The following is a 21687-nucleotide window of genomic DNA, read 5'->3' as shown; positions in this document are numbered from 1 at the left end:
TTCAATTTGAAATTTGTCTTTTACAGTATCCCACTCAGCTTTATGTCATTTGCATATTTGTTAAGCATTCTCTCCACTCTTCAGCTAGGGTCTTTAATAAAAATATTGAAGAGTAGAGGCCACAGAATTGAATCCTATATTACTTGATGCTACTCTCCATTTTGATAAGAGATGATTAATTAGCACACTTGGCATGATTTTCGGCCCAACTTTCTTGATCACATTCTCTAGTTTGTTAATTGTAGACAGAAATTATTTCATCTTCTACATCATTAGAAACATGAACTGTCTTGCTTCTGAATCTGATTATAAATTTATTACTGCAAATTTATACGCACTTAATATAGACTAATTCCACTAAACCTAATGAATGCCAGAATAGACATGTCTTGCATATATGCAAAGAAAAGACAAAATCAGTACCTTACTATTTCAACAAAACCAAGAATTTTCTATAAACCCCGTCTGAAATGTAGCCTATTTCTTATCTCTTCACCCTTTTGTATCTCTCACATACGGATTCTCTGCCTATTGATAAGGTTTGTCTCTTAACTTTTATAAACATGAGGTTGAGATCAACTCGTGGTGACCACATGAATACAATCATAGAGTTTTCTTAATATCAGAATAGTGGGGACTATTGCTTTATTCTGCTTGTTTCAACTACCCAGTATAGCTTATAATTATAGGATTTCCTAATTGTCTCCCATCCAAATATATTTGGACCCTAAAATGTATTAATCAGGTTTAGTGTTGCTTCTGCCCCCCCAGTCTGCTAGCTGTTACCAGCTGTGACAACAACCTAAATAAAACCTTTCTTTCACATAACACTACAGAAGGATGTGTGAAAGTCTTGTTTGGCATTCCCTGCTGATAACAAAGACAGTATCAGCCAAGAGTAGCTCATTTAAACCTATATGCCAGAAGCACAGTAAAACTTAGTTTTATCAAAGCAAGTTTAAAAAGGTAAGAGGTAAAGGTTCCCCCGCACATGTGTGCTAGTCGTTTCCAACTCTAGGGGCCAGTGCTCATCTCCGTTTCAAAGCCGAAGAGCCAGCGCTTGTCTCCGTGACGTCTCCGTGGTCATGTGGCCGGCATGACTAGACGCCAAAGGCGCACGGAACGCTGTTACCTTCCCACCGTAGTGATCCCTATTTTTCTACTTGCATTTTTACGTGCTTTCAAACTGCTAGGTTGGCAGAAGCTGGGACGAGTAACAGGCGCTCACGCTCATTCGATCCGCCAAACTGCCGACCTTCTGATCAACAAGCTCAGCATCTTAACCCACTATTCTAATTAAGCATTTTGTTACTTGCAGTGGCCATCCAAAAGTAAAGTATGAAGGCAAAGCTATTGTTTGTTTTTTGATGTCAGTGGGGACTCCTGGCAACTGCCTGGATAAGTCCCTGCAGTTTCCTTGGCAAGATTTTGGAAGTGGTTTGTCCTTGCCTGCTTTCTGGGGCTGAGAGAAAGTGACTGGCCCACAATCACCTATCTGGTTTTGTGCCTAAGTTGGAACTAGAACTCATAGTCTCCCATTGATTTAGAAACTGCAGAGTTATATTAAGGGAATTATCTTTCTATAGCGCCTGGTAGGTTTTCAATGCTTTAGAAATCAGTTGGAAACAAAAATAATAATGAATGTATTCGAAACAGCATTTTACATCTGAATGTTATAAGATGGGAGGGAATAACACATACATACACAAACACAGCTGAAAATTGTAGTGATTCTTTTCTACGTGAGAAATTCTGAATTGCTAAGACATATCCTTATCTACACTAATGCATAACCTGGCTACCTTTACCTAAAAATATTGTTTACTAGTTTGTGTGTTACTCAGTTACATGCCACTTTATGCACATAAAGACCCATTTGCAGCATGTGTCTAGGCATAGGAAAAGTTACAGCCAACTTGCAGTGCCAAATCCAGATCACGACTACTATCATGACAAAGAAATGTGGGCATTTCAAGCAATTATTTTAATGTTCCTATTCTTAAAAAATGATAGCAAATTGTTATGTCATTCATTTATTATCATCATATTTTTACTACCATGTAGTGGGGAAAGGTCCATAAAGTTATGGGACTGTATTGTATGTCTTGGCTACCAAAATAACTAACCAATTTTATATACTGACTATGCAGTTTGCTGGAGTATGAAGAAAATTCTTGAACTTAATATTTATATTATAGTAGTCAAGTGTGCTTTATATATGTTGTTCCTGAGTATTAATTTTATTCAAGCACCTCTTCATTGCTTCAATTTGTAGTAAGCTATTACTATACTCTTCCTATGTGTGTATTTATCATAAACACATCTACTATTCATTTATTTGTATTTTGCTTCTCACTAGGAGAGTTCCAAGCAGAGGCCTTAGATAGGCTTGGACTAGCTTGGATCAGATGCCTTCTGAAATTCATGGTCAATCTAAAAGGACAAGAAATGTGATTTAGAATAGAAGTTTAATTGTTAGAATACAGAATGTGTATATTTTGGAAAACATTAGCCAGGTTTTCTTGACTCCTGCTGATTTGTCACACACACACAAACACACACACTCCCCATCTCAGTGACTTTGGGTGGTGTATATATAACTAAGAGGCATGGTCACAAACAGGCTTTAGTGTTTGGATCATGAATCAGGTATATGTGGCACCCAAAGCATGTACACTTACAAAATGCAAAAAATAATATTCTTGTAGATTGAGATGGGAGAGCTAGTTTAGTGTCAAGGTTAAAGTACTAGAATACAAACTGGGAGATCGTGAGTTCTAGACTCTCCTTAGGCTGGTGATTCTGTGCCACTTACAGTCTCTCAGCCCTAGGAAAATACAAAAGGCAAATCTTTTCTCAAAAACCTTGCCAAGAAAATTGCGGGGACTAATCCAGGAAGTTGCCAGGAATTATAAACTGACCGGAAGGCACACACAAACTGAGGTGGAGAGAAGATAAAGATCTGACTGCTGAAAACCCTGCATTTCTTTCGGGGAAGGTGGCCATTTCAAAACTATCCCTCCAGATAAGCTGGACTGGCTTCCCGCCAATCCATGGACAGAAGCGGCTCGTCCCCAATTGCCAATTGTCTTCCGAGCAGCACCCTTGCTTCCCCAAGGCAATTTCATACGCTCCATATATACATATACATATACATTATTCTCGTATGATCTGTACCCTGTCGAGCTCCTTTGGGGGGGGACACTAGCGAAGCGGAGACCCTAAAAATATTAAATGCTCCCGATCGTAGAAGAGAAGGTGCAGAGGGAGGCAGAGCTCCAACGCTGCAGGGTCCGGTTCCTAAAGTTTTGCACCCCGCCGCGATTCCTTCTCCTTCCCGCCGGCTCAGCGCCGCCTCTCGGGCGCCTCCTTCCGTGGGCTCTCGGTGCCCAGCGGGCGTTTTCCGTGCCTCCCCGCGGAGCCGCGGCTGCCGTACCCGGCGGAGCTCCTTTTTCTACCTCCCCAGCTTCCGGCTTCCCTCGGCGGCGGCTCCATCCTCCTCAGCCTTGGAAGGGCTCCCTTCTCCCAGCCTCGCACCGGCGGCTGATGGCTTCCCGCGCCAATCCCCTGAAGCCGGGGCTGCTGCAGTGCCCCCTCCGGGGCTGGGGGCGGCGCTGGGCCCGGCCGTCTCGGGGCCGGATGGAGCCTCTTGGCCGGGGCCGGAGCAGCACCTCCTCGGCGAGGCCGGGCTGGAGGGTAGGGGAGGCCGGAGCCCTTTGTGTATGCGAAAGCGGGGATGCTGCCCACCGCCTCCCGGGTAAGGGGCCACCTTCCCTTCCCTTCCCTTCTGGGGAAAGAGCTCCTTTCTACAGCCTACAAAGGTGCGAGACTCCCCCTTCAGCATCAGGGATTCCCGGTCGGGGCCGCCCTTCCTCCGTGCCTTGCAACCCCCCTTGCCTTTACCCCGTTCCCTGCGCCCTCATCGCCGCCCTCTACTCTTCTGGCCTCGGGTAGCCCTTCTTCCTGTCTCCCGGGCTCTCCGAAATATTTCCCGGCCCTTTGTTCCCACTTACGGGTCGACCCAGAGAAGCCCCATCCTGACGATCCTCTTTCTCTTCCCATCCCACATCCCCTCGCTGGACATCCTCTCTGCTCCACAAACGCGTGCATTTTTAAACTCCTCCCCATCTACTCTAAATCAAAACTGCCCCTCTGCCTCTTTTCTTTTGCGCTTCCTCATTATTCAGTGTGGGTGTCTCATCTCACCTCATGTTCCAGATAAGGAAAACTTCTAAGGGTCACCATTCCGCCCACCCACCCACCCCCAAACTTATGGGCACTCAGTTTAACACTGCCTCCACTTCTATTTTCTTTAAGCAATAAAAACCATTGATAAATAACTTGCTTTTTTACCTATCTGCCTTCCAGTAATGAATTTGTTTTGGAAAAAAAAAGGTGGCGGAAATAATTTTTCTTAAGGTATGAGAAGTTATGACTTCCATGTTCTTGATTGAAGGGTTTTTGCATAGAGCATCCTTTATTAATATTAGTCTTTCCAATCTATTTTGATAGCAGGCATGGTCCCACATGAAGTTTAGAGTGGGATATGTGTGTTAAGGTGGCATTTTTTACTGCTGCTTTCTAAACTTTTAAGAAAGCACAAATATGAGCACTCTACTGTGCATATTTTATTTTATTATTAGCCAATTAAGGCTCAGAAACAAAGATGCAACAGGTTGGGTTTGAAGAAAGTATGAAGGGAGAACTTCAACTCTTTAGCACTTGTGATCAATTTCATTTTCAGGTTTTCTCTGCTCATGTTTTAAAAAGAGTCAGTAGAACATGCATCTTAAGCTAGAGGTTTTCATTTTGGATACTATAATTACAAAAAGCCCTTCAAGATATGGATTGGCAAACCAGTTTTCTTATTTATGAAACTTCATATCTCTGGAGTGTAGATATCTGAGCAACTAGTTGGAGAACTGTGAATAAGAAGAGATGAAAATGGAAGTAGATGATAACTTTGTAACTCTTTAATAATATTGCTTTAAAGCATGAAAGGATGCTTCTTGTAGCTCTGCGATTTGTAATTTCTGCTTCTCACATGCATTCATTTTTTCCCTTCCTATTGTGACTATTAGACCAAAGCAACTATGTTCTTTTGTTCTGTGAACAATACATTTGCTTATATCCTACAGTCATTTTTATCCTTTTTCATTTACGGTTTTTCCAATGTGGATTATAATGTAATAAAATTATGACTTAGATTTCACTCCAAATCAGTAAGAATCAAAACTGTGAACTTCATTTTTTCTCTCTCTAGAGCTTTTCACCCAATTGCCCCCTCTTCGGTGCATCTGAAAAATGTGGCAGTAGAAGCCAAAAGTGAACAGGAGAAGGAAACTTTAAGGAACTATCAAGATGGGCATGAGGATCAAGCTACATAGTACTGACCATCCAAATAACTTGTTGAAGGAACTTAACAAATCTCGACTGACAGAGTCTATGTGTGATGTCACCATTGTTGTGGGTAGCCGTTCCTTCCCTGCACACAAAGCAGTGCTGGCATGTGCAGCAGGCTATTTCCAGAATCTTTTCCTGAATACAGGATTGGATGCCGCCCGCACTTATGTAGTAGATTTCATTACTCCAGCCAACTTTGAAAAGATTCTGAATTTTGTTTATACATCAGAGCTCTTCACAGATCTTATAAATGTGGGTGTCATTTATGAGGTTGCTGAAAAATTGGGTATGGATGATTTGCTGAAGGCTTGCCATTCTACCTTTCCAGATTTGGAAAACTCAGCTGTCACTAAACAGCCTTCTGCCTCAAATGAAAACCGGGCTAGTGGTGCTTTAGCTGAACCAAATCATTCTCTAGGTGAAAGTCGAAATAGCGGGGAACAACTGGGATCAGAGCGAAATTGCAGTATGCATGGTGAAGCAGCCACTGGCTACAAAGAAGATCCTACCAATGAAGTTAGCCACAATTTAATACACCCACAGACTCCCAAAGCTGAAGAGCAAGAAGCAACAGGACCATTTACTGGTGCCATGAGTATAGTGACCCAGGCTGGCCTCGGTAATATTAGCATGGCTGTTCAAACCACTGTGAACTCTTGTCCTCAGTATAAGGTCCAGAGCAACGGGGATTATAACAAAGGTAATCTTTTTGCCTCTGATGTCTCCTTAGATATATCAACAAGTAGCAATTCCTGTCCCAGCAATAGTGACCATTCCAAAGATCATGTTTTTGGGCCAATGGATGAACTGCAGCTGGAAGATTTGGGGGAAGAAGATCTGCATTTTGAAGATCCCAGTGAAGAGCTTGGTGCGGCAGAGGAAGTGATAGAGCTGAGCGATGATAGTGAGGAGGAGATATCCTTTGAGAACGACAGCCGGGAAAACAAGGCCATGCCCTGTCAAGTGTGCAAAAAGGTTTTGGAACCCAACATTCAGTTGATCCGTCAGCATGCCAGGGATCACGTAGACCTTCTGACTGGCAACTGCAAGGTTTGTGAGACCCATTTCCAAGACAGGAACTCTAGAGTCACTCATGTCCTGTCACACATTGGGATATTCCTCTTTTCCTGTGATATGTGTGAGACTAAGTTTTTCACCCAGTGGCAGCTGAACCTTCATCGCCGAGAAGGGGTGTTTGACAACAACATTATTGTCCATCCCAGTGACCCTCTGATAGGGAAGGTCAATTTGTTCAGTGGGGATTTGGCATGTGCTGCCTGTAGGAAACCTTTGGCCAAAGATTTTCATGTGGTTCGTGGCCACATCTTGGACCATGTGAATTTGAAAGGCCAAATATGTGGCATATGTGACCAGCAACATCTCAATCTCTGCAGCTTGATGTGGCACACACTTTCCCACTTGGGAATTTCTGTCTTCTCTTGCTCTATCTGTGCCAGTAGTTTTGTGGATAGACATCTTTTGGAGAAACATGTGGCTGTCCACCAAAGTATGGAAGAAGCTCTCTTCCGGTGTCATTACTGTGGTCAGGCTTTCAAACTTGAAGCTGCGTATCGCTACCATGTTAGTCAGCACAAGTGTAACTCTACCTTGGACCTTGTCCGGCCGAACTTTGGCGATCGTCTTCATCAGCAAGCATTGCAAAAGCGGAAGCTGACGGAGAAGTTCCTAAATGAGGATGTGGCTCTCCAGAACCAACCTGGGAATAGTAAATATAGCTGTAAGGTTTGTGGGAAAAGATTTGCTCATACCAGTGAATTCAACTACCATCGGCGGATCCACACCGGGGAGAAGCCCTATCAGTGCAAAGTGTGTCACAAGTTCTTCCGTGGACGTTCTACCATAAAGTGTCATTTGAAGACACATTCTGGGGCCCTCATGTACCGGTGCACAGTTTGTGGCCACTACAGTTCCACCCTTAACCTTATGAGCAAGCATATAGGTGTGCACAAAGGGAGCCTCCCACCAGACTTCACCATTGAGCAAACTTTCATGTACATCATCCATTCCAAAGAGGCAGAAAAAAGCACAGACAGCTGATGCAGCTATACTGGGGGAAGTAAACACTACCTTGAAATAGCAGTGAAACCTGTTTCAGAATTTTTTAAAATTACTTTTAATGGTCTGTATACTTTTATTTTCTTATGTTTCTTGTAGACTTTTCCTTAAATGACTGTCCTGTGAAACTTCACATTAGATGTGTTACTGTTCTCAAAAAAAAAACAAAACCCCCATTGTGCTTGCCTCCGGCTGAGTTGTTTCAAATGTAAGAGATAAGACCTTTTGTTCTCCATCTGATATATTTCCCAACTTCTCCCCTCCTCTCACAGGCTTTGCCTGACATCATTAGAAGATTGATGCTGCTAAGATGTATCAGTGCTCCATATCAGTAGGGCTAGCAGGGGGGAAATAGGAAAGTATGAAAAATGCTTCTGGTTTATTGATGACAAGGTTTAATTTCCAAAAATTAAAAATGCAATCCTAAGGTTACTTACTGAGAAATAAGACTGTCATTGTTTTGAGGGAATTATTTCCTATTGGTACATGTATTGTAGAAACATCTGTGATTCTTCCTTTCAAAAGGATTGCCTTTTCTTATATAAATTCTTAAATTTAACTGTCATGCCATCTACACTTCAATTGAGAGAAAGCTTACCTCCGTACAGTGAAAAACTGATTTCTTTGAATGAAGCTGATATTAAAGGTACAAGGGCTGGATACATTTGGAACTTTAATCGGTCACCAGTTCTACCTTGTGTTAAAGCCTTAATTTGCATTTGCCCTTTTCCTAAGGAAAATGTCTAGTTTATAGCAAAGAGATCAAGGTAAAAAGAGAACACACAGATTTTTAGGAGGCAAGAGGAAGTGGAGTTTGCCAATTTTGGGTTAATTTTCAGTGGAGAGGAAAGAATATTATGAGAAACAATTCTTAGTTTTGGCAAGGCACACTTATTTTAGTTGTTCAAACAATAAGGTTTAATCTGAACTACTTTCAAAAAAATTTTAGGGCATGAAAAAATTGCAAGAGGTAAGGTTGCTTTCTTAATGCCACTGTGGAATTCTGTCATTTATAAAAAGGTGTGTTCAGAGGCTACATTTTTAAATGCAATTTATATTATGCTAGAGCTTGGAATCTTCCCTTTGGCCTACAATATTTATTTGCCTGATAAAATTTAGTAGGATTTATTTCTGAGTAAAGATGGGTAGGAATGCACAGTTGTGTTTGAAAAAAACATTGTTGCCTTAAAATATCTCTATAAGGGGGAATGAAAAGATTAGAGTTTTTGTATGACCTGCAAGGAGGACACTGAATACACTGTTTTTACTTTTTGTTTAGAGTGATTCAGAAGTTTTCTTAACAGTGGCACTTATTTTTACACTTTACAGATTATAGCATTTGTTACACTGAAAATGCCAGTCCTCCTCGCCCCTGCTACTTTGTCAGATGGTGACATGAGGAATATAGTTACCCTGGTATCACAGGTGTAACTTTTCTAAAGAATTAAAGCCAATTTAGAAATATTTTCATCACATTTAGTTATGTGCATAACTTTTTCTCTCCATAATTGAATTTTATTAACAATAAAACGAACAATTACTTGGATAAATTCAGAGGTTCCAGTGGCACTGATTGGCTAATGTTGACTGCATTACCAAAAGGCATCCTGATTCTTTCCTGGAACATTGGTAGTTCTGAAAATATTTCCAATATTTGCACAGCTGAAGGTGATGAAAGTTATAGCTCAGCTTATATGGAAGATACCCTATTGCTGCTCAAATGAAGAACTCAGTCAAAACAGGAGCAGGGTCAAGACTAGTAACTAAAAACCATTTATCTTGATGAATGATTGTTGGATGCACAAATTTGTTGGAGGTAGGAATTGGGTTTGGGAAGAAGAACCTTTAACGATTTATTTATAAGGCTGCCATAGTTGCACTGAAGAATTGCCACAAGATGGTAGCAAAGAGGTACATAAAACTTTTATGATTAGATTTTTTTAGAGCCCACATACCCTCCCCTACTTATTAATAAACATGTCTCTTATTGTTGCCCTCATATAGTGCCTATGACATCACAACCACTGTGGACCATTATTTCCTATACCTGTTTTACATTTGTTTTGTCAGGTTTAATATGTTTCATTATGAGTCCAAGAAAATCCATCCTGCAATTAAAAGAAAGAAAAACAGCAAAACTATGTTTTTTTTAAAATCCCATTTATATCCCGCCCTTCTCCGAAGACTCAGGGCGGCTTACAATCTAAAGCACAAATCAATGTGCTTAGCAATAGCCTTCATTCTATGTATATGCCTGCTTATTAGGGCTTTCGGCCCCCCAAGCGGCATTATTACAAAGTCAGCTTATTGCCCCCAACAATCTGGGTCTTGTCTCTCTTACCTTGTCACAGTAATCTGATTTATAGTTTTCAAGTTATTCTGATCACGTGCAGTTTTCTTCTGCTACCAACACCTTTTCTTTAAAAAAAAAAAAACAAAAATTGTGTCTGGTTCTTCCCTTACGTCATTCCTTTTTAAAAAAAAAAATAGCACAGAAGGTTGTAAGTTCTGTCTCTCTGCTAACGTAAAACTATGCTAGCAGAAAGTACATATTTGTTTTATCAACTGAAAAGGCCAATATATATTTGCTCTGTAATAATGAAAAGTCACAGTAGAGGTTGACATTGGAGCTTTCTTCCCATTTTTTGAGGGGATGGAAAATTGGAAGTGGAATGAAGTGCAACTAACATTTAGAAGGAGAGCAGAAGACAAAGGCCTTGATTTGGATTATAGTTTGCTTCATTTGTGGACTGTGTTTGATCCCGCAAACAAGTATAGTGCTGTGATTTCCATTCATCAATGGGGAATCAGTAGGAAAGGTGCTTATTGAGAGATGGAACAGCTGGTTTGAGAACTGGCCCTTGGTATAATGCAAACTACCTCATCAGGAGAAAGCACTAGAGTCTTCACAGCTCCTGTTGTGTACAAATGGATCCTTGGGCTTCTATATATAAACACACTGTTAGTAAATGTAAACCTGGCCTATGGGAGTGTATGTTGTGTATGTATGTAAAAACTGCAACTCCAGGAATCTCAGCTGTGAAACTAATTCTAGTAGGGCAGCCTTTGGGCAGGTTTGCTTTGTCTTTGCATATAGTACCTACCTCTGAAGGATGTTGTGAAGATAAATGTTTTGATATGTGTTCAAGAGAAAAGCACTTCTGTCTTGTTTTCATATCCTAGGAAAATAGTATTTCCATAATACATACATTGTGTGCTGCAGATATTCAGATCTTTTTTTCTTTTGGTTCCTTTCCCTTTGTGGCCTTGGACCCAACAAGATATGCTAAGGAACTGAACAATGTATATGGCGGTTGGGAATAGCCCGAGGAAATATTAATGCTGAGAGTTATTTGTAATGATCTAAAAGCTGCCCAGGGACTGAACCACTAATCTTCATCTACTGATATGTTAATGGCAGGGCCTTGGCCAGGAAGGTGGAACCAAAAATATGCCAAGCCAAAGGATTTTGCTGTTGAATAGATATTAAAGATTAATCTCCTAGTACTGGCTAATCAGGAAGCTTCATGCTACCTGTTAATGTTGGTGAAGTTAGTATTTCTTCCTTTTCTATGCTGAAAGATGGTTCTTGCCTGGACCTTATCTATGCCCCTACCTAAGGCTGCTGCTACATTTATGTATTTCAGACAATGCATCCAGTGCCGAACCATGTTTCCTGAATAAAATTGTGGCCTTCAGTAGGAGAACTGGAGAAGTTCCTATACGTCGCTTGTATGTAGTAGGAATGAATTTATCTTTAAATCAAAGCAGAATTCTACGGCTGCTTTTCTCTGGTTCTCCAGTGCCAAACTTGTCCTCCTGCTCCACGGGGGAAGCCATTGCAGCTTGAGAAGTTTTTTTCATGAACACTTTCTAGCAAATTCACGATGAGTAATTGGGCCTCATAATTAGGGCATTCGGAACCAGAGAATTGGGGATTGGCTTCAACTTCTAAACATCTGCATGAGTTTAGCTTTGGCCAAATAACATCACCTGCCTGCCTCGTACATTTATCCACTCATGAATGAAGGTGGGGAGGAGGAATAATTAAAAATACCTACCTCACAGGTGACAAGTTGTGAGGTGTAATAAATGTCTGTAAAGTGCTTTGGAACCCTTAGGCTTGTAGAAGGACTTAACTATTGTAATTAAATAGCTTCACTGTTTCACATGCTATCATTTGTGAAGAATCGCTTCTCATCATTATCATCCTAGCAGGGAAGGATTTAGGCATGGAACAGGTATTCCAATCTCACGTAGAATCCTTTGAAATAATGAAAAAAAAATATTTTGGAAATGGATGCATTATTAATTATTATTTTCTGTAAACTCCAGCTCTGCCCTCCCCCTCCATTTCCTCCAAAGATCCAGATGTCTTGAGATGAAACAGCAAAAACAGAAAACTGAGCATTGCGATTGCTGTCAAATCTCTTGGTTAAGTGAATTGTAGGTACTGACCTCTCAGTTATTTAAGTGTTTACTATCTATTTGCTGTAAAGTTTGTATATTTTGTAAAACTTTTCTCCTTCCTAAAGAAAAGAAAGTAGATGTCTAAAATGGTTGTACATCGGATTCTTTTATACTCCATTGTTTGGCACAAAAGTGTGTTTTTTATTTAGAATAATAAAAGTGAAAACTGAAAGAGTCTCCTGCACCATTTTTTCTTGTTTGTAAACGGTGATACATTCTAACCAAGTGCTTTGTTATAGCCCAGTGTGAGGCTGAGCACATTCTTTGCCTGCAGGACATCACTAATTCCTTCTCTTGCATTTCCAAGGACAGGGTAAAGCTCTTATGTGGTGAACTATTTCACTCAGTCAACGGTCTTCTACGCTATACTGAGCAATGCTGATTTTTTTTTCCATTGAAGAAAATGTATATAAACCAGTTTCCTATAAAATCAGCAACCTTTATTTCAAGGACTTGGGGAAAGAATAGCTGGGAGATTCCCGTGGAGGCAGTCACCATATTATGGCTTGGCGCTTAAATGCTTACAAGACCACTTACATCAACTGGATTCAGCAGCCCTGAGGAGGTGGCTGCTTGTAATATTCCACTTCTATGAGGTGAAAGAGCTAATCTAGCTGGCCTCTAAAATTTGGACATCCCTCTGCTGATGACCTACCCCACAGGTGTCAAACTCGCCATGTCATGTGATGTATCGTGACATATCACAACTTTTTGCATTGCCGGAGCTGGGGTGGGCGTGGCCTCCGTATGATGCAACCAGCCCACGGGCCGGCAGTTTGACACCCATGACCTACCCTAAGCTGTTAAAAGAGTGAACTACTTCAAGGGAATTATTGTGGTTGTTATGAGCTGAGGTGGTGCAGTGGTTAGAATGCAGTATTGTAGGCTAACTGTGCCCACAGAAGCAGGTGTTTGATCCTGCCAAGATTGTCTCAGCCTTCCATCCTGAGGTCAGTAAAATGATGGCCCAGATTGTTGGGGGCAATATGCTGTAACCCTCCCAGAGCACGATTTAAGTACTATGAAGTGGTATATAAATGCCATTGCTACTTAGATGTCTCTCTTTGTCATTATTAGCTACTAGAATTGTTATTTTTAACTAGTGTGTTTTAATGGTTTATTATTTGCTGGATGTTTATTTGTTAAATTCATTTTGCCGACTGTCTTGCCACAGGAGTATTCTAGGCAGCCTACAACAGTAAAAACAGGAATGAAAAGAAGTGTGTGTGTGTGTGTGTGTGTGTGTGTGTGTGTGTGTGTGTGTGTTGAGTGTTTTGAGCACCTCGTCCACCCAAATATGGGCAAAATCTTTTGCCTATATCAGCCCAAACTAGGGCCATCCACAGGCAGCAGTCGCAACTGCGACAATTGTTTGTATTAAATAAATTTGGATTGCAATCCAAATACACACACACACACACACACACACACAAAATTATACTGGCTTGTTTTAAAAGATGAACCAGTGATATTTTTAAACAAGAGAGCAGTGGTGTCTGTGAGAGAGGATGGGGGTCAGAATATACAACAAGATGGTAAGCATAATACTTTGATACAGGTTTTTTGAGGCATGTAAGGCCAATGTGTGTTCAAAAGAGGCAGGGCTTTTAATGGTGACACCATGCTGTTGTCTTGCAATATTTTACCCACCCGCTCCCATCTGCAGATACCTCTGGGAAACGGGATGGAATGTGGGGGGTCTTACGATTCCTGCCTGCCTTCTCTGACTCTGTAAGTCACATGCGTAAGTGTACATTCGACTAAACTGGTATATTCAAAGTGCGGTTCCCTGAACTGATTGAGAAGATCTGCATTTGAGTAGAGCAAGGCTTCTCAAGTATATTTTTGATTAGTGCTCCCTTTTCAAATGACTCTTCTTTCTAGTTTGGGCCAAGAGGTCATTTCCTTCCTAGCTGGGCAAGGAACACTTTGAAATGACCCTGTTTACTATAAAATGCCATGGATTATATAATAATTTTATTCACTAAAACAATGAATAAAGTCATTATTATATGAATATTAACATGGGAGGAAAACATAAAAATGGAGTGCATGTAAGTTAGACTAGCTCTCTTATTCCTTCTCCAGCTGCACCTTTGATAGGTGCAATAACAGCTAACTGCAGCCCAAACCATTTACAATTAAAAGGAAGGAATTAGTATCTTCAAGGGATCCATCAAACAATGAAATCAATCAGTCAATCAGTCAAAATGCCACTTTATTGAGTGCAAGACTGATTGAGTCCATTTCCCCAATTTTACATCACTTTTATAAATTTGGTAAAAGATTAAAAGTGCTTGAAATTTCACATAGATTATCTTGCATATTTCCGTAAAATAAAATGTTTACAAATATCTTTATAGGTGTCTACACTGTACTGCACTATTCAATCGCTGCATTAGGTTAAATAATTATTCTATGCGTCCCTTGAATGATGTTTGGACACAACATCTCCTTACTTTGTTCTTCATTTAAGAAACAGAGATTTTATCCCTAGCATTTCATTCAGTTCATTCATGAATTTCTTCTTCAAACCAGTTATGTCCGCTTTCTGTACACAGAGAGCCTTTATGCCTTGTTCAGTTCTTTACAAACATGACCCATGGCCAGTAATAGCAGTACTTTGCAAGCACTGAACACTGAAGTAATTCTTTCTTAAATTTATTTCCATACCAGGCAAAAGTTAGAACGGTATATCTCAAGGAGGAGGAAAACTCAAGGATAGACAAATGTTCTAGCTGCAGAAAGAGGCAAAGGAAAAAAAGATACATCAGAATCTAGTTTGGGATTTTTAATACAATGAAAGAATTCAGGGTGATGTGCATTCTCTCAGGAGTGAGAAACTCTAGAATCACTTGTGATATAATCTTCTAGAGATGCTCTTCACATTTTCCTAAATTTACATTTGCACTGGGTATAATTTTCTATTGTGGTGTTAGATAAATGTTAGTGGTTTGGACTAAAAAGACATATGTAGGAATTGCTAGGATTGGATTGGTAGTGTCCTGATTTCCCAGTTCCAAGAAACAACTAATTGAATGTTCATATTAAAATAGGGATAGATCCTGTTTTATCTTCACAGATCAGTTTTTTAGTTTCATGTAGGTTGGAGCTATATTTTGCAGTTGCTTCAGCTATAAGTTGCTCTGCCCAACAATTCTGTTTAATCAGCAGACCAGCATTAAGTTTTCAGAATGTTATTTTCATGCAAAAACTGAAGAAATTAAGAGAGATACATCTCTTTTCCACAGTAAAATGTTAAAGCGGCATTGCAAGTTTCAAGATGAAGGAAATAGATGAGGACTAATAACAATGTTAGATTTTGATTGATTAAGGTCAGTCAGTTTGACACAGCAGCATATAATCTTCCTCTCTACCTCATTTTTACCCATACTGACCTTCTTTTCAAATTGTGAAAGACATTGGCAACAATAACAACAAGTATCCTAATTAAGCCTATCCTTTGCTGATAAGAGAGAAAAATGCAAATACATTCTTATGGCAATGAACCAAAACACAGAAAAGCTGTTTAAATTGGTTTAAATCTTCTCTTGCGCGATGACTATAGAGTGTTGGGTATTGGAGGAAGAGCCATCTCTGTTCTTCTGATTCATCTGGTCTTTGGGAATGTATCTAACTACAGCAGAAATAAGCTTTCCTTGGAAGTTCTTGCTCAGGAAGTTGTACAGAATGGGATTGACCACACAGTGGGAAAGGCTGAAACAGTCTATGATATCGTAGAAGAAGTACAGGAACTCAAGCACGTAGCAGTGGAGGAAGATATGTGATCCTTCAAAGGTGAGGAGCAGCAAAATTAGGTGGAATGGCAGCCAACTGATCAAGAAGACAATTATGTAAGCATAGATGAGGCGACAGTTTTTTCTGCTCTCTGGCTTGTCACAACGCTTGATGTGTCTGGCGGTCAATATATTGAAGACTGCCATGGTGGAGAATGGGATAAAGAACCCAATTAAGGCAAGAAGGAGGTTGAGACCGATGGCCCACTCATTGAAGGTCTCCAGTGGGGCCATAAAGTAACACATTGGTTCAATGGAATCAGTTAACTCCATGTGTACCACCTCTGGCAAAGGGAGGATGGCGGCAAAGGCCCAGATGCAGCAGCAGGTGATCCGTCGCACAAGATGTTGGCGTTGGTGCCAGAAGTGGGAGGAAGTTGTCAGGGAGACATACCGATCAATGCTGAGACAGGTGAGAAAGAAAATACTGCTGTACATGTTGGCAAAGTAAAAATAGTGGGTGAAGCGACAGAGGAAATCTCCCCAAAGCCAAGTGTAATCAAGCATGACTTCCAACATCCAGACTGGTAAGGAGAGAATCACCCCCAAGTCTGCAAGGGCCATATTGAAAATGTATAGATTGACCAAGTTCCGGTGGTTTCGGGTCTGCCAGTTGACCCATATGACCAAGAGATTCTCCACCAATCCCACCACAAAGATGATGAGATAGAGAACAAAGAGACATACCCGTTTGATGTTATCATCTAGTCTCAAATCACAAGAGCTGAATGTGTGGTTGAATGCCTGGAAAAGTTCTGTCAAGTTGTGGTATGCTTCATTGAAAGGGGGGAGGGTCTCTGGCTCTCCCATTTTGAGGGGAAAAGATGAACTGCAAAAAAGAAAGAAAGAAAGAAAGAAATTAGAATGTATTCTTCCCCTGAATCAAGATCATTTATAGCAGGAATCTGATTTTTTTAAATAGCTATGGGTTTTAAATCTGTGCATGATTGCTGTGTGTGCCTCAAAAAGTAATTGGAGTTGGATTACTGTTGACTAAATTGACCCTGTATGCTAGTTTTGGATATAAGCTGCATTTTTATCAAGATGCTGCTTTTGGAGATGTGTGGAAGCTGAAGACATATGACTATAAACCAGCCCAATTATTTTACTGAATGAGGCTGATATCCCTTGGCAAGCACGGACGTCATGCTGATATAGTATCTAGGCAGGTAAGATGGTTCTAGGTAGATTTGCTAGCAATTGTGTCTTTGCTGTCTCTAAATATTAGACATAATATGGCCCAGACAAGTGGAGAAGGGAGCTGATTTATTGATGAAAACCCTGGACAGATTCTTGGACCGGAAATAATTGGCAAGGGGGGACATAAACTGCATAGACAAAGAAAGATAAGAGCTGAAAATGGAGGTGGATGATATAATAGGAGAAACTTCTGATCTAGATGATCTCTCTTTCTATTTGCAGAATCAAATGCCATACATACAGACTCCAGTGCTTCACATTTGCTCCTTACTTACTTACTTAATTTTCACTCCATTGAATGATGTAAGAACTCCTCTAACTAGCAGGATTGCCAAAGTTTTAGTCTCTTACTACATTGGCCAGAATCCATAGGATGCTTCAAAATGGTTTAAAGCAGGGGTCCCTAACCCCTGGGCTGTGGCCCATTACTAGGCCATGGCCTTTTCACAACCGGGCTGTGCGAGCAGTGGGCTGGTGTGCATGTGCACGCAGCTTGACTCACACATGCAACTCAGCAAGTTGAGGTATGGGCATGTGTGCACGCCAGCCTACTGCTTGCATGGCCCAGTTCCTCTCTCCCCTCCCACTGTGCCATCAAGCTCCAAAGGTTGGGGACTTAAGAGGATATATAGATCTGTTTCAGACTAAGTCATAATAGTAACCTATTTTACCAAGAAATATCTACCAGGTTTTCAGAGCTTTCCAGCCCTGCAACATGAGACTCTTTATGCCACTTTTTTCCAACCTGATTGTTGCAAATATATTGGGGCTATCTTGTGTGTCATTGCCATTTCCAACAGCTATGGTATGAGTAATTTGGCAGATGATGGTAAAAGTTGTAATTCAACACATCTGAAGGGCTCCAGACTGGGGGAATAGCTTTAGGTGGAGGTAACAGGATTTGTTCCGAGAATCAAATGCACAGAAAATGCTACAGATGGCTTTCCCCATTCTGCCTTAAACAAAGCTCAGCGTCATTCTTAGCACTCTAGAATAGATTACTTCTCTTTTGAGCTTCTTTTTTTGTTCCTGTTTCCTCAGATCTTTTAACTAAAGGTCTCACTGAGGATCGTATACCTCCAACAAATGTGCTTTGTGAAGATAATAATACTTCTCTAAATATTTTCTTCGGGTTTGAAAGAGCTGGAGATAACTATCAAACTGGCCTAACAGTATATTATGATTAAATGATTCAAAGGATGGATTTTTATTAGATCAGATGAAAGCACTGGCTGGTTTTTGCATTCCATGGAATTTTTCCTTCAAGAGAAAAATGCAAGGAAAAAACAGAGTGTGATACATCTAAAAATTTGACATATCCTATCAATTGTCAAATCTTGAGCCATAAAGAATGTTCAAAAGAAACAAGTGTCTCAAATGAGCTTCTCCCCCCACCCTCTCCACGTTATATAGGTAAGAAGCACATTTCCTACAGGTCATTAGGAGGAAGAGAAGCTACTTCATAATCCAAATTAAATCTCCCCCCCTCCCCTAAAAAACAAACTAAGCTCCTAGTAACAAAATTTGTTTTTGGAGAACAGGTCAATCTATTGCTTACCTTCTTAGAAATCAAAATCGGTTCTGTTGATGTTGCAATAAAGAGATCTACTCTTCAGTCCCTCCAACTTGGATGTGAGGTGCAGCCTTTCCAGGAATGTGAATTTGTTGGTGTCTCACAGATTTGTTGCTGTTTTCCCTCCCTCCTATCTCTCACACACAGGAAATGAACATCACAGTTTGTTACTCTGAAGGCAAGGCCCCATGTGAGGATTTTGCCTGAACCCTCCAGCACTGCTCCGCTTCCAGGAATGGGCAGCACGCCTCGTTCTCAGCCCCACACTTTTGAAGAAATCTAGAGGATGTCTGCTTTCCTGAGGCAAATTTCCTTTTTCCGTTCTGCATTTTTGAAACCAGCTTCCCTGCTTTCAGATAACACAGAGTGTACTGCCAAAAGAACAGGAGAGAGAGAGAGAAAGAAAGAGGCTGCCCTGGCCAGTTTCACCATTAGGTAGAGTGAGACAACTGCAGGTGCTGAGGAGAGGAAGAACAAGGCCTTGAAGGAAGGAACCAATTAGCCTCAATTAACCAGTTGTCCTCCCATGGAGAGAACATTTACCCATTGCTTTTTCTTGGAACCCACTCTCAGCTCTGTTCTGCTTGTGAAACAGAGAAGGAGCACCCCTTGCTCTTCATCTCAACAGCAAAGCAACCTTGCCTGGAGACGCCTGTTCTGACATGCCCAGATTGCACGAGGCATTTTCAGACAGTTTCACTGATAGCCATTGCTCTTTTCCTTTTGCTTCACCTTCCTCCTCTGAACAATGGGGGATAAATCATGAACTCTTATGGTTTCATTCCTTTCAACTGCTAACAGTTAAGTCTCCCAACTTGTATCCGCAGCAATGTTTACAGGCTGTCCTTGACTTATGACCATTTAATTAATAACTATTCGAAGTTATGACAGCTCTGGGAAAAAAAAGATCCTTGCGCTTATAATGGTTGCAGTGTTCCTTTGGTCACGTGATCAAATTTAGGATGTGTGGCAACTGGTATATTGTATATTTACAACGGCTGCAGCATTCTGGGTTACGTGGTTGCCATTTGCGACCTTCCCAGTGGGCTTCCGACAAGCAAAGCCAAGGGAGGGAAAGGAGTCGCTTAACAACTGTGGAGATTCACTTAACAACCATGGCAAAAAGGCTGTAAAATCACTTCACTGCATCGCTTAGTGACAGAAACCCTGGTAATAAGTTGAGGACTTCCAGTAGTTCCTTTTCAGCAAGTTTCCAGTCCTCTGTTGTGGGGGGGGGGACACTTAATGCAGACATGAAGAACTAGAAACACTGGGAGAAGTAACACTGAATGGGAATTAAAGCATGCTGCTGGAGCCTTTCCACCATGAGGGCTATATTTCTCTTTTACACAGAGCTGCACGATAAAGGTAAACATGGTTGCTCATGTATATAATCACCACCTTGATGGTATTTGAGGAAAGGTACTGCATAAAGAAAATTAATAAATAGCATAATATATATTGTTGCAGGAGACTATAAGGAAGGGAAAGAAATTTACTTATTTTAGTATTAGAATGTGAGTTGATGTAATTTCTTGCATTTTTGAAACAGTAGGCAACCATCAAGTTGTGATTTTGAATTTATTCTTCTCTGAATTTTGCAATGTACTTTGCCAATAGCATAACATTGGTGAAAAGTAATTATGCATATTAAGGAAAAGTCTGTATAGAAATGTGTACAGCAAGGAAAGTAATATCTAAAATGTGTGTGTGCATTTTTATATCACTTTATAGAATCAGAGTACTCAAAGGCCAATCCCACCTAATAATAATAAATAATTATTATTTGTGATTTATAGCTGTCCAGCCTTTACTTGGACATATCCAATGAAGAGAGGATTTATAACAGGGAAAGATGCTTGCAAAAACTGTACCGTAGATCCGCACCTGAATGTTCATTGAAGCTGATTTATTGCTAAAGCCTATGCAGAGAGATCTTTTCAACTAATGGTCAACACTTAGTTAGAACTAGATAAGGGTAAAGGGCAGTCAAGGGGGCGATTGGACTTAGTTTGCTTGTGGTTATGTAATGATTCTAGACTGCTTCCCCTTTTCACTCTGTCCCCAGGCTCTACCACTCATCCTACAGAGGTGGGGTAGGTGTGGGATAGAGAATAGGTTTCAATATAAGCTTAGGAAGACCAAGTATCTGTGGGTTTGGGCTGTTTATATATATATATATATATATATATATATATATATATATATATATATATATATATATATATATATATATATATATATATATGTATATATGTATATATATATATATATATATGTGTGTGTGTGTGTGTGTATGTATGTATATATGTATATATGTATATGTATATATATATGTGTGTGTGTGTGTGTGTGTACATATATATATATATGTGTGTGTGTGTGTGTGTGTGTTTTCTGAGGTTTTCGCGGGTGTTTGTATGTGGATGTTTGGTCATTCGGGTTTTTCCCCGCGTAGAACTAAAGGTGTAGGAGCAACGTTTCGATGAAATCCCATCCGTCATCATCAGGCTAGTGGCTTCAGCTTCCTTCTTCTGGGAGAAGCATGTGGCTGTTTGTTCCTCTTTTTTAAACTGCCAGAGGGGGTGTGTTCTGTGGGTGGAGGTGTGCTCTGATTGGGTGGGGATTAAGTGTGTTCTGATTGGGTGGGAGTGTGTTTTGAATGGTGGGTGTGTTCTGATTGGGTGGGGGTGTGTTTTGAGTGGATGGGCTGGTCTCAGCTGCCAGCCTTAGACCTGAGCTGGTGAGTTGTGCTGCTTTTGTTCGGCTTCGTGTTTGTGGTGGTGCCATGTTTTTATAGTGGGTGTCAGTTTGCTTATTGTGTGGTTTGGAGGGGTTTAAAGTGGCTGATGTTGCAGCTGTAGTTAGGTTTCTGTTTTGTGGTTGTGCCTCGTTATCATTGTGGGTTCGGATTTGCTTTTTGAATAGTTGTGTGGTAGTGATGTCATGTGATGTTATCATGAGTTTGGGTCTGGTATCATTCTTGGTGGTTGGGACTCGTCTGTCAATCAAGGCTGGTTTCCAAATAGCTGGTAGGCGAGAGGTATCATCTCATTTGTTCATGCTGTGGGGGCGTTTTTCTATCTCAATGGCTTCTCTGATTATTCTGTTGTTAAAATGTTCAATTTTGGCGATAGTTTTGGTTTTTTTAAAATCAATTTCATATCC

At 40.6% G+C, this 21687-nt stretch overlaps 2 protein-coding genes across 3 annotated transcripts; one reads left to right on the top strand and one right to left on the bottom strand.

Annotated features, from left to right (window-relative positions):
- Positions 1-3518: 3518 nt before the first annotated feature.
- ZBTB39 (zinc finger and BTB domain containing 39) lies at positions 3519-7827 on the top strand. 2 transcript variants are annotated; one of them, XM_083355064.1, is made up of 2 exons: positions 3519-3757; positions 5264-7827. In XM_083355064.1, the coding sequence occupies exon 2, from the start codon at positions 5362-5364 to the stop codon at positions 7459-7461; it is 2100 nt and encodes a 699-aa protein (XP_083211190.1). In that variant the 5' UTR covers positions 3519-3757; positions 5264-5361; the 3' UTR covers positions 7462-7827. The 2 variants fall into 2 exon arrangements, with proteins under 2 accessions (XP_083211190.1, XP_083211191.1); XM_083355065.1 differs by having other exon boundaries at positions 3519-3821.
- A 6922-nt stretch (positions 7828-14749) lies between these two features.
- Positions 14750-18743, bottom strand: ACKR5 (atypical chemokine receptor 5). Its single transcript, XM_083352132.1, has 2 exons — positions 18505-18743; positions 14750-16575 (listed from the first exon to the last, which is right to left on the bottom strand). Exon 2 carries the CDS (start codon positions 16554-16556, stop codon positions 15489-15491), a length of 1068 nt encoding a protein of 355 aa, XP_083208258.1. The 5' UTR covers positions 16557-16575; positions 18505-18743; the 3' UTR covers positions 14750-15488.
- Positions 18744-21687: the final 2944 nt, after the last annotated feature.

This window comes from Vipera ursinii, assembly GCF_947247035.1.
Source record: "Vipera ursinii genome assembly, chromosome: 2".
Lineage (NCBI taxonomy): Eukaryota > Metazoa > Chordata > Lepidosauria > Squamata > Viperidae > Vipera > Vipera ursinii.
The sequence above is the reverse complement of the archived record's forward strand: the minus strand, read 5'-3'. Positions and strand labels throughout refer to the sequence as shown.